The following is a 14,202-nucleotide window of genomic DNA, read 5'->3' as shown; positions in this document are numbered from 1 at the left end:
GACCTACTTGCAGCAGGGCTCATCTACCTTTTGCTGATCACAATCTCAAATACCTGCAGACAGAAAGATTAGCTCTCTGCCCCAGAAGTGAGCCCTGAGGCCACTACAGTAGACTGACTTAGTGGGATTCTGACTGTGAGAATCATTTTCTCTCAGGTTTCCTGAGCACTAAGATGCAGCCTCAAAGACTGATATCTAGCCTGACAATGAAGTGTTCCTTTTACATTGAAGTTGTGACATTAACAGATAAAAGAGAAAAATTAATCCAGAAAAACAGAAAATTGAACCGTGTCTGAGAAGATATAGGACATGCTTTTTGATAGAAGCTGCGTGCAAGAATCTGAATCAAAATGCATCTGTTTCCAGTCCTGCAAAGCTTAACAAGCTCATGCTCACACCTTGCTTCTTAGTGAAAGAGATGAAGGATTCACATCTTCTAACAAAAACATGTTCTTTGAACAGGTTTCTCTATAAGGATTTAAAATTTTAGATGCAACTCACTTTGAAAATAGAATCATTAGAAGTACAATCTAGCTGTGTAGTCATATACCATACACCATAACTGTAAGCCTTGTAATGATTTATTTCAAAAACATGCTACTGTCTGCCATCTTCATGCAAAGATCATTAGCATTTTAGACTGATTGCTTAAAAATCTAGTGAGCTAGATTCCTTAAACATGAAAAAGCAATAACTTGGTAAATTAAGAACATTTGTTTAAATTCCCTTTTTGAACAAGAACAAATCCCCAGAAAAAAAAGGGGGAGGAATGACAGGGGAGGGGGAGGCAGAGAAGAGAAAAAGAGGAAGGATTTATTCAGAGAAGGGCATTAAAAAAAAAAGTGCCAAAACTACTTGGCAGGAGGAAGATACCAGCTGTACTTCACTAATCCATGGCTGATCCTTGGAGAGAATCAAAATCCACTCAACCAGCAAGCTGAATGCCATTTTACTCACAAGAATTGAGAACAAAATGGAATCAAATAAATAGTCATAATTCTGGCTATTAAAAACTTTGCTCGTATCTGATAAAAACAAAGAGGTCTTAAGACATACCTTGGCTACAGAAAATGAAAACATAAAAACAGAAAGTAAGTATAGGAGTTTTTAGAAAAATGCTTCATTATTACAGCCTCATTTCTCATAGACACACTGTACTGGACTCAAGTATTGCACTTCAGAACTATTTCAATGACAGCTAACAGCTGAACCTGTCACTAAGAAATATCCAGAGGTATTTACTTCATTCATTGACAGAATGAAATAATCTGTACTGTAAATGTCTGTGCTATGCCTGTATCTGCTGAGAGCCACAGCACAGCTCTGGAAAGCATGAGGGGGAATTCTGCCGAGGAACGTGTGTTTTGTGGGATCCACACATTCACCACATCCCTATAACTCCTACTCATCTTTGCCTGAATTATACTGTATTCTAAAAATCCATGGATTTAGCATAGCTTTTGCTCAGCACAACTCTGGCAAACAAAATCCTAAACAGACTAAAGGCCAATCTCATCATTATTTGTTTTGCTACTGAGCTTTTATAATAAACTCATCTCCAGTACTAAGTCAAAAGTAAATTTCCTACTATAAATGAGTACAGCAGTAAAAGAGAATCCAGAAATCATTAAACAGAACAATCTTCCTTTAGTTCAGAGTTACATTAGATACTACATTTAATTCCTTTTCCTTATGGTTATGACTCTTTGACTGATACATGAATGCTGGTCAGCACCGGAGGGGCAAAACAAAAGAGAAAAAAAAGCTTATAAAATTTTTACTTTTCAGGTTCCCATTCACAGAGATGAGAAATAGTTCTGTGATGAATGCTTGATCAAAAATTAATTGTTGTGGCAATTTAAAGACAGAGCTTATTTAATAATTAACGTATAGGAATTATATTGGACTGTTCACTGAAAATTTACTATGAGGTATCCTCAGAAAAGTGTTCATGATCCTCATTGTATAATTAAAGGAAAGGGCAAATTTTATGTTAATGGAGAAAAATATCTTCCTTATCATATTTGTCTTGTGCAACAATTAAGCTTTATGCCTCTGTCCTACAGAAAACACGACTTTCAGCGTAAAACTTCATAGAGAGGCACTTTCCATTTAGCATAGCTCTATCTAGTGGTTGATTAATACAAGTGCATCCAATTAGAGAAAACTAAATCACGAGTTCGATGAATACCAACAAAACCTTAGGAAGGTGGCACTTGTATTCCAATCTAGTCACCTTGTGTAAACCTGAAAATAAAACAGGAAAGGTTGTACTACTAGCTAAATCCCACCTTTACATACACTGTTGACTGTGATTCCATGCATAGTTCTTCTTGCAATTAACTCTTTTTCCAACGTGATTTGTAGGAACAAACAAAGGGTCCCAATCCTTATTCATGTAAGGTTCCTAAATACTGACATGACAGCTGACATTGAGATTAGGTCATTCTGATCACAGAAAGTTTCAGCTGTAAACTATGTAGCCATGCATCAAAGACATCCTCCCCGATCCATCCGGTACTAGCACCTCACAGGCTCTACAGAAGACCTCTTCCGGAGCTAGAGGCCAGATGGGCCAGGGAATTGCAACAACTGCTTTCATTCAGGTACCCCATTAGAGCCCTTCTGTGTTTCTATTAGTAATGCTTTCCCAGAGGAAAAGGTTCTGTTACAGAAAACAGAGATAACATGACTCTCTGTCAGTGCAAGGAAAAATAACTTCTGAACATTGTAACTGAAAATAAAATGTTCCGACATTCAGCTAGTAACTTAGGAAAACACACCAACCTTCCACTTTTTAAGCCCTCTTTACAAACCTAGGCCTGACAATTACAATGACGTCTTCTACACTTTTGAGAACCAGCGTAACAAATACTTTTTTTTCTTTTAAGTAAGGCTCAACAAAATTGCTTAACTGAAACAAGAACCAAACATCAAAACAAGTACAAAAGTATTCTCAACCTCGGATGGATGTTAGTTATTGGGTAAAGAGAGCTTACTCAAACATAAAAAACTTATTCAAAACTAATGAGCTCAAGCTGGCTTCTGTACTTGCAGCTACACTGTAGAACAACTGGTACAGGATGCTGGGACACTAAAAGGCAACAAAGTAATTTCATCATATTACCTCTGGTCCAGATAATCATTTAAGACTCATTGGCGTGAGGAGCAAACTCTATTGGAGAAAATTACATCTTTCTCCTGTTCTTACTAGACTCACTCCCTAGATAGCACTGTTAATACAGTGGATAACAGCTTTCTGGTCTGACCCAGTAGATCTGCTCTTAGCTATCACGCCTTACCTCTGGACTTAATAGGGCATCAAATAGAAAAGGCTCATAAGCAGTATGCCTGATTCCCACCTGGATTTTCTATTGTCAGTTATATGAGCAAATTCATCTCCGTAATTGGAAAACATTTGGGAGAATCGAACTTCAACGGAACCTAGGCCAATTACTAAGTGATAAACATGTAACTTGAAAACAGCACGCACTCTATGAGCACTGACCCAGTTAATCATGCGCTGATTAATTTTTTCAAAAAGCTTTGGAATTTACCTGTAGCTCATCAGTTCCAGACTCATCGAGTTTTTGCTTTTCTATAACATAATATTAAAATCTCTACTGAAAACATAGCAACAGATTAGATATTTACTAGATAACGTGAACATCAAGGCAAAAACCTAAAGCATTCATCTTTACCTGTGAATTGATGTACAACACAATAAATGAATTAGCGAATAAAGGTAATGATTTACTGCTTAATTATGTCATGAATAGTTTTGAGTACTTTGCATAAGAAATGAGAGGATGAGCCACTGAACAAATGTTGTAATAAACATTTGTAATACATGACCTGTGAGAGAAAAATTGGTAAGGGGCAGAAATAAAAATCAGCCAGGAAACATAGAGAAAGTTAAAGAAAGAGCATTTTACTTTTAAATGTCTATTCTGTTAAAAAAAAAAATTGCGAATAATATATTTATTGGAGCTTAGTAAGCACTGTTTGCTTTCTGCTGGTAGAAGCTTAAGCCATACAGCTATTAATCACATGAAAGCAGATATTAAGGAATATTAATCCATACCAGCTGTTACATCTTCTACTGTGCTATTATTAGAGATTAATCTTTATACAACAAGGCTGCCTTTTCATGTCATTTCCAAGAGGACATCATACAAGCTGATACTGTTTCACAACACATCTGCAGAAAGAGGGTAGAAGAAAGGAGGAGGTGGTGAAATTACCTTCATTTTTATCCTTCAAATCTAAGGCACTTATACTAAGAAAAGACACTGCTTATCACAGAAAACAAGTGATTAGTTAGTTTTTATTGTGACTGTAAAAAACACTTTTACGGTTTGTAATTTACTTCAAAAGAAAAGGATATCCACTGATAATGAGTGGTCTCTCATGGAAAGTTCAAGGCCATGTAATTTCCTTTCTCTTGCAGCAGGGAATGAACCAGTTAAAAACAGATAACATGGTCTAGTTGATGGAGTGTTAGTGAGGATTATTTAGGATTGTAACAGAATTTTAACAAAACACAATCAACACTGAACGTAATATTTTCCAATGCAATATAACAACCCTGTTAGGTGAGCCAAGATTTTAGAGGAGGAATTGTTTTCACTGTTGGACACATTTCACAGCCAAATGCTTCTGCAGACTCTATAGAAAGTCCCGTTGAATCACATGTCAGTGGAATGTTATTAAAATCACAGCAAGTATTACTCTGCCAGAAATAGTTAGATTACTGGCAGAAAAGGCCAGAATTATCCATTAAGGAATACAAAATCACCATTAAAAATAAGCTTCTAATTAGTTTCTTGAGTTTTGGAAGAGACTGTACTAGCTACCGTAGGGAAATCAGTTGACATTGTCACAAAAAACTTTACATTTTCTATAGCTGCAGTCTCCTCATATTGTTAAATGTGAAGTTCATTCAGCTTCCTCACTATTATGTTGCATCTGTTCATCAGAGTACCTTTGTTTTTCACCCTCAGGGACTGTAGTTAAGTCTTAGAGAACATACACGTGCTAGTTTTATAGTGCAGCCTAAATGGTGAAGGAAGAATCTCATTAGTCTGGGGTTGCATGATTCACTGTTCTCCCACTCTTCATTGCAATTTGCACACTGCCTCCTCTGCAGCCACTGCTTTCACACTCTCCCGAAACTTGCAAGTTCTAGTGGCTTTTTTTCCTCATTCTGCCTATACCTCATCTGGGGATCCTGATCTGCTTCAGCTGCTCAGCTCCCTCCATGCTTCCCAAACCTGCCTCTATCTTTGACAGTATGGCATGTACAATTGTCTTTCACAGACTCTGCTACTTGTTCTAACACTCTCCACCCTCATCTTCATTTGCTGATGAACATTATTTTGCACTCCTTGTTCTTTTACTCCTCCCAAAGAAAAGGTTCCTTAAAATGTGATTATTTGACTTTCCTCTTCTTGTCACTTCCCAGCACAAACCAGCTTTCCCATTTCACCCTGCTATTGACTGTCTACAGGATTCTTCCTATCTCTAAAACAGATGGGCTAACCTGACAGTGACACTTCCATGCTTCACGTCAAGAATCATCTTGTTAACAACTAGCAAAAGGAAAGAGAAGATGGAGGTATTCACAGCACAAAAGATTATGTACATATTAGGCAGTAAAACTGGGGCACAAATATAAGCCTCTAAGCAGTTCATCTCATTGCTTACTTTTAATTAAATGAAGAGGATGGGTTTCATCTTTTTATTTTGTTTTGTTTGGCCCACAGCTAGATCTTCAACCATAAAGGATAAAACATGAGAATAATCAGCTGTTTTTACTGTTAAGATGGTCAGACAGTTAGCTGGTTTCATAAAAGATAACGATCTATGTAAAATCTTCCATTTGGCCTTTTTACGTCTCTGCTCCAAAGGTTGTTGCAGTGAATCCGAGTTATATACATTATGAATGTACTTAAGATTCTCATTTGTATTCTTCTCTACCTTGTGTATGAGCAAATTATTTTGACTGGAAAACCTCAGTTTATCTATGGGGTAATTAAAATCTATTTAAAAATGTGGACATTATTTATTCAATCTTCTGGAAAGCTTGTAAAACATAAAAACAGGATTAAAACGTGCTCTTGCACCTTCTCACCATGTGGAAGAATGCTCTTTTGCATACTGTGTTCTAGGAAAAAATGACTCTTTCTTCTCCCTTTTCCTTGCTGATGTTTGGAGATTTTGCTTTTCACTGTTTATCTAGCTCATGTATTTTAGCTATCTCTTTTTATCCTGTTGGATGGCCAAGGTTTAGCTTAATTTTCCATTTTTCAAAATGAGAAAGAGTATCTTTATTGCAGACACAGATATCAAGGAAAAAATTGATGTTTAGCAACCCTGGAGAGAGTTTGCATGAGCAAACGACCATCACGGATTAGTTAAATGGAGGCTCGAATGGGAGATACATGTCCAGAAGAACTATTCCCTAGCTCCCCAGAAAAAAAAGGCTACTTTTATCCAGCTCCAGCTTTTCCATTGGTGTATACCAAGGAAGTTGCAATAGAGATTGCAATCCACGTGCAACTGAAAATATTTCTGTAAAGTGGACAAGAGACATAGGATAGAACAAGAAGCAGAGGGAAAGCCAGTTGCCCAATTTGACAGAGTAGAATGGATAGCAAAGTTAGTAACAAAACTGAATTTAAGCTGCTGATTCAATCCACTACCTGGTCTATAATCTGTCTCTTTTTCAATATTCTCTCATTGCTCCAATACTCCGCCATTTATGTTTTTCATCTGCGTTTTAAGGATTGACTAAATTACAAGAATCTTCATCCCTTTTGGTACATGCTGCAAATGCAGAGACTGAAATTAAAAAAAAAAAAAAAAAAACTAGAAAGTCCTTCTCATGAAAACAATGGTTGACTGTTTAAACTAATCAGGAGAACAGTAATCACCATAACCTATGTCACTGCAAGGTCAATTAACCTACAATCACTACATGAGATACAAGATACAAACTGATGCTATTTTACTGCAGATCCCTTTCTCTTTATCTACACTGTTTCTAGATAAAACAAAGGGGTAATCACCTAGGGCAGGATGTCACTTACTGTCACACTCTGTATCTCTCCTGCTACTTTAAATCCCCTCTCCATCTCAGAAGCATTCTTAAATAACTACTGGCTGCTCTTTACATTTCAAAGTCAGAGAGCTCTGCAGCACACGAACATTTGTTTCAGTTTTTAGCAGGCAGACACACACGACAGTCTTCTTCTATAAAACTACATTCAAAACAAGCAATAGCTCAAGACCTTCTGCTCTCATTCTCTCATTTTCCCTCGTCAGAACTAAGGCTTGTTTGCAGGTTTTCAGTGACAGGACTCAGGGGGAGATGCACTAGCAAAAGGTGAAGTGTGAACCAATCCTCTATGGCAGAGCTGGTGTTCTAATCAGAACTGGAGTACTTTCTGCTGGGAAGTTGTCAGTGAAGCACACTTGTGAAAGACGCAGAAGCAGATGAATCCTACAGTTGCCAGTAAGGCATATAAACAGCTAGTCAGAATACCACAAATTGCTAAAAATCAGACATCATTGACAGGAAAATCCTGACATCCAGTACATGCCATGTGAATTCTGGGGAGGATTCTGTTCTTTTCACTAGTTTCATCAATATCAATTATTCATGTTCAAAGTCCAACATTAGGGAATATTTCAAACATATCATTCCTTAAAATTGAAGACTCTGCTCATGTGCAATATGAAAAAGAAAAGCTCTTCCACTATTCCCTTGTCATCTTCATGTTTTTTTCCTAACACTTTGGAATCCTGGTACTAAATTCTTGCTTTCACTGCCATGGCTAGTAAAACAGAGTCCAGAAATGCTTCCTATTAGCCTTGCAATTGCAGCCTGCCGACCTACATTGGCTCAGCAATTTTATCTTCTCTAAAAAACTCTCTCCCGGCCCTAACCATTTCTAGTAGGCTAATAACATACCATTTTTCAGAGATGCATTTCTGTATACATTACTTACACTCTGTTCAAATTTTAAAAGGGGGTGAAATGTGATAGATATGAAAATGATTGTTATGTTAAGTGCTAGACCCCAAACCTACCATGACACTTGCAATTACATGATCTTATCCTGCTGGACAGTCTGCATTTGCCAGAAATTCTGGTGTTTACACAGCATTTGGCCAGACATACCAGTGTAAAATGTCCAACAAAATCTGTGACGTTCTTACTGCTGGAAGACACGACACAGTAGTTGCACATAGGCAGTGTTTTGGATAGAAGTACACGAAGTTTTAACACCTAATGCAGTGCAAGAAGTGTTATCTCTGACTCCATGCTGACAGCCTGTCCTGAACAGCAAGCTTCCATGCCTTTGCAGCAACCATTCCTTCATGCTACGGATCACATATTTCTTGCCGTATGCGCACACCATCTGCTCCTGCAGAACGTCTGCAGTGTATTGACTTGTAGAGAAGTTGCTTACTGCAGTATCACATGCCTAGCCACACTGTGACTTGTATCTGCAGAATACAGATTCAGCTCCTTATGAACAATTCCTGGCAACAAATAAGAGATTCCTAAAACGTGTACCTTAAAATGAAGTCTTGAGCAGTTTACAGGACAGCAGGTTCCTAGCAGAACTGTATTTCAAACTGGATAAGTCCTCCACAGTACTGATATTCTTCCTTTGTACTGTGTGTCACAGCAAAACAAAACCTTTATAATTCCCTTGGCCAATTGTGTATCCTGGTTAGAGGGTTAAAGGATTTATTTTCAACTCCTGCTGAGATCAGCTGGCACTGATCTCACTTCTCTAACATCCTCTATTACAGACCGTTTCTTGCAATGCACTCATCCAATTTCTTTGGAACATTAAGACACCAAATCAACTCTAAAGTGATTCATTGTTGATTCAGCAACATGGTTCAGTAAAAGAGCCAGCAGATTCTTCCTTCTAAAACATCACAAACTGCCTTCTCACTTCCATCAGTCATCTGACTCCTTGAAGTGAAATAAAAACACCACAGCATTTATCTCCTGAGCCAATGTGGCAGTGGCTAAAATGCGTGTGGAAGAAGAATTTCTTAGTCACAGCAGAAATTCTGGGGAAAAAAAGAGGTTTGAAATACTGTAAGGGAATGCTTGTGAAAATGATTCCATTGTTATCATGTGATCTATATAATATATATATAACTGTAATATTAAACAGTTGCACACAACAATTCCAAGTAAACCCGTTAACTAAACTTTTATAAACAATCAGAAGGTATGGTAATTTGAAGGAAATCACAGTTTCTTTATAGAGAGATCAGGAACAGAATGTAAATTCATCCTATTGATCTTTTTTTTTCCAACTGGAAAACATTAACATAAGCAAGAAAACAAAGCATGGAATGTAAGTTTAATATGTGCAACTAACTTCAAGGGATTTATATTAACTAATCTACAAAACACATGACAAATTATTTGTCTTAGTCTGAAGGTCTAAGAACCCTCCCCCCTTTGTAGTTCACAAAAGCTTTTCTAATGATTCACTGTCATACCTTTAAAATAGTAATAACAGCAATTATACTATTTTCTAAGCTGAGTTTTTAAATGTAGAAAATTAAATATATGAGTATATAACATTATTAGACACCGCATTTAAAATTTAAAAAAAAAAATAAAATCCAATAATTTTATTCAGACATTTTTTTTTTCTTGCACTGCAAAAGATAACCATGTGAGCAATAAAGCAACTAAAAATACATTAGTGTCTCTATAAAAGCTTATATCTGAGCATCTGGAAATCTTGTACTAAGTTGATCCTAAAACAGATAGTTGCAGATAATTTACAAGCATAGAAAAAATAAATGCAAATAGAAATAACAGGCAGAGCTGCTTCCATAAAACGTTTTTCTATTCAGAAGAACAGAAAATGAATCACTGTAGGTACATTTTGTCAACAGCTTTGATCACCAAGGTACAGAATAATGGCTTTAATTGCAGAGCAAGCAGCCATAGGCATTTCTGCAAAACTGCTCAATAACGCCATCTTCCTCTGGAGCACTGCCATCAAAATCAGGGGAACACGTGGGAAAGCTAAGCAGAGTAGAGATGGACATTTTAAATATTTTTGCTATTTTGCTATTCTGCCCAACTGCAGTAAAAACAGCATCAAAATCATGCACCTGGGCCACACTGTTACACACTCATCAGAAAAACATCCACTCATGGTAAAAGGGAGAAATAGGTGAAATTATCATTACAAATCTGTATGTTTAGCCATATAGTATAGATATAACTATTTCCTCTCTGAGTTTTTTCTGATGGATCCAAAAAGCACTAAATCCCTGTAAAACACACATTCCAGACTAGTTTTATTCCTTCTTGTCAGCTATACAATTAGCAAAACTTCACATTCACTGCAAAACATTCTCCCTGAGCAAAAAAACACCCAAATTTCCTTCTACAACATGGTTATTCCCAGAGACGATGGCTTCTACTTGCATGTATGCTGACAGTGCAAAATCAGTCTCAGAGCCAACAGACATTACTTCTCAGAAGAACCACTCCCAGCCTGTTACATAAACAAAAAAACCATTATCAACTAGAAATAATATTTTTTCTCACAGAAATTGCTTGTTTTCCTTCTGGAAATGAGCATGAAGGAAAATAGAATCACAGAATGGTTTGGGTTGGAAGGACTAAGATCACCTAGTTCCAACCCCCTGCTAGAGTTCCAACCCTCTAGCCCAGGCTGCTCAAAGCCCCATCCTGCCTGGCCTTGAACGCTTCCAGGGAGGGGGCATCCACAACTTCACTGGGCAACTTGTTCTGGTGCCCCACCACCCTCACAGTAAAGAATTCCTTCCTGATATCTTGTCTAAAGAAACAACAAAAGAATTAGAAAGACTGTAACAAGTAAGACATGAAGGGAATTTGCAGCTTTTGAAAAATGACTTAAAAAAACCCACACAGATCTAGCCTCATTATGAAAAACAAAAACTGCATGGAGTTCCTTCTGCCTTTCTTTGTCTAGTCTTACCAACACAAGTAAAGGGACAAGATTAAGCAATTTTCATGTTGGTTTTTCATTCTGACTTTATTCCATTCAGGAAACAACAGTCTGTATTCTTGGCAGGTAGACTTGTGAACATGAAAAAAGAAGATGACTGTAGCTGGAGCACTATGCATACATTATGGACTTCTTACTATATGATCTGCGACAATGAATAGAGAAAAGAACATTTTAAAGAAGATATTCCAATCTTTCGTTTTCTTTATAATTGTTCCTTTGTATTACACTATAAAGTTAACAGTGTGAGAACTACTGTTAATGTCTGAAGTTATCTGGTTGGCAAAACAAGCAGTATACAGTTGTTCATGAGAATGGAAATGTCTTGGAGGACAGCCTGCTATTTCACAGTCTTTACACAGCCACTAGATATCTGAAGAAGTAATGGTGCAAGTAATGCAACTCTTCAGCTAAGTATCAGCTGGCACCATAACCTGCCACTGTACTTTTACACCTATCAGCAGAGAAAAAATAAATGAACCCATTGGAAATGCTTAGAGCTTTTTCTGTATCTTTAAAATGTGCTAGGGGCCTGGGAACAAGGAGTTTCAATTGAAATACTATTTTTTTTTTTCTAGCACTCAGCATCTGTAATATGGCCTATATTATGGACATTACATGCAAATTGATGACAGTCTCTTCAGCAGACTGAAGAGATACAGTCCTAGATATTTTATAAAGACTGTTACAGCGATTTTATCCCTACTCATCACTTATTGTTCATCTTGTGATGCCCATGACCACCAATCTCTGCTGAAAAAGTCTCCACAGACCAGACATAGCCATTTTTGCAGTAATAGAATGGCCAATATTTCATATTGTATAGAAGAATTTGTTTCTAACATTGTAACAGATAATTAGTTGCTTGTGGCAGTAACATTCCCCCCAGGACGCTGCTAGACATTTTCTTCCCTCAATTTTACTCTTTCAAACTTACTTTCACCCTTCTAATTAGAATCCGTCATGTTAGCATTACGATGATCAGCAGAAATTAAAGGCAAGAGGTCTGGAGGGGTTAGAAGAGAAGATAAATCTACTTCTCATTATTTGAATGGAGTCAATTTGAGAAAGGTCAGTTGAGGTGCAATTTACATAATTCCGAGTTGAAGTTAAGTCTACATTTGTTCCAAATGAATCCATCAATCCATGGTCAAAAGATATATTCAAAATCCCTTCACAGCTAAAATCTGAGTGGTTCGTTGGTTACCGAAAAGCCTTAATATTCTTTTACAACTAGTAAGCTTATGACAAGAACAGAGTGAGAGTACATAGCAGCATTCATCTGTCTTTTTCCCTCCTTGACTTTTTTATTCATATACTGCAAAGCGCAGGATCTAACCACAAACTGTATATAGTATAGTCTATCTGCTGCAGATGTTCAGTGAATCTCATCAAAACCCTTTATACACCCTATCGGATTTCTCATTGATTGCATCTAAACTTAGCATAAGCAGCAAATATCAGAAATTAAAATATCTTTTTGCCTACATAAAGAATAATTGGGCTAGTCCTATTTGGTGATACTTATCACAAAGATCCTTAATACAGCGTGCACTTGTGAATGAACTCCCATAGGAAGGATAGGATCGATTGCCAGAACCAAAGCAATGAACATGATGAATACCTTTGGAACTTAAAAAAGCACAGAAGGAAAGAGAATCATTCTCATTTAAAGTGATACCAGATATTTTAAAAAATAAAGAGCAAACAAACAGTGTGTCTCCAGCTGCTTCCCTCACCTTGTGCTATTTGGGTAATTGCAGGCTTACCTTTTGTGATCCAGATGTTGAGCCTTTAAATGAAGTACGTTTGAAGGAGCTGCTCATCCTCCGTAAGGAACCTGTGAACTTTCCTCCTCTTCCCTTCATAGTCCCCTGGCCCTTACCCTCCATAAGGAACCTAGTACCCCACCACCAAAGAAAACTCTGATTTTAGTCATACAGTCTGAGCAGTCTTTTTCCCAAGACCAACAATCATTAAGTTAAATCTTAAATAAAAACAGTCGCAGATGGCATAAAACAAATTCAAAGAAATGAGACTCCTGTTCTGACACGCACCCTATCACCAATGTTACCAGCCACCTAGACAAGTAGAAAAACAAGGCAATGTACTGCTGTCCCCCTCCCTCTTCTCTCTACCATCTCTATAATCAGGCTTAATGCACGCAGCTTCTGCAAGCTATGGTTTTTAATGGACAGAGATTTAATAAATGGTGATTGAAGGTAAATCTACTTTAGAAGCAGCAGCCCAAAAGGTTTTTATTTGTGCAAAGCACAGGGCAGTCAGATGGAAATTATTTTGGTATCAGTAGAAAGGCACATGAAAAGAGCAGATGGTCCTCAGCAGACTATAGGTTACAGGCTTTGTGCGATACTGAAGGGTAACTGCTGATGGAGACTGTGCCTACAGTAGAGCTAAGGTTTTAAAAGAAAGCAACCCATAAGATCACAAGTTAGATTTTAGACAATTAGGGCATATGGATTGTGACAAAATGTGCTGTGTACTATATTTACAGATTTCTATGAATACCTCCATTCATATATTTAGTACTATTATGCCCAAATACGCAGAGTGAAAGCAAAAGGAGGCAGTTATTAAAGAATAAACAAGAAATGAGGATGAGGCAAGGTGCTTTAAAAGACCAGTGGAATTATTATCAACTAGGATTTATCTAACTGGCTCCAAAAAGACTTGTTTTCTCAGAGTAAGGAATCTGTAAGAGAGTTTGCTTTAAAGAAGAACATAGGCAAGAGCACAGAGAATCAAGAGGGACATTTCAGACATATACATGCCTGGTTGTGTCTGTAAGGAAATATCCATAACACAAAGGAGTTGCACAATCATACCGTTCATTTACTTGGGGTTTTTAGCTTCAACCACTTTGTACCTCTGCAAAGATGGAGTGGGTGCCAGGCACACTGCTTCTACTTGGCTTGAGGAGGCCAAAATTAACGTGTTCAAACCTAAAACAAAACAATATGGAACTGGAAGAAGTTGATGGACCAAGCTGCATTTATTTTGATCTCCTGGTCAACACTGCCATAATCAAGAAACTGAAATTGGATGTCCCAGGCTGGGAAAGACAAATAGCTGGCTACAGTTTTGTTGAGAAATGAGTAAGCGAAAGTTGTGTTCTCTGCAGGAGAATCAC

General features: G+C 37.3%; 1 protein-coding gene across 1 annotated transcript in view; it reads right to left on the bottom strand.

The window, feature by feature from the left end:
• TRPM1 (transient receptor potential cation channel subfamily M member 1) overlaps positions 1 to 14,202 on the bottom strand; it is a 93,718-nt gene that overhangs the window by 65,274 nt on the left and 14,242 nt on the right. The window contains exon 4 of the mRNA XM_090148762.1: positions 12,821 to 12,950. Within this exon, the coding sequence (XP_090004888.1) occupies positions 12,821 to 12,950 (130 nt within the window). The remainder of the gene's footprint in view (positions 1 to 12,820; positions 12,951 to 14,202) is intronic.

The sequence above is a fragment of the Phasianus colchicus genome, chromosome 12, assembly GCF_987193195.1.
Source record: "Phasianus colchicus chromosome 12, bPhaCol1.hap1.1, whole genome shotgun sequence".
NCBI classification, from domain to species: domain Eukaryota; kingdom Metazoa; phylum Chordata; class Aves; order Galliformes; family Phasianidae; genus Phasianus; species Phasianus colchicus.
Note: the sequence above shows the minus strand (reverse complement) of the source record. Positions and strands in the feature narration are given on the sequence as shown.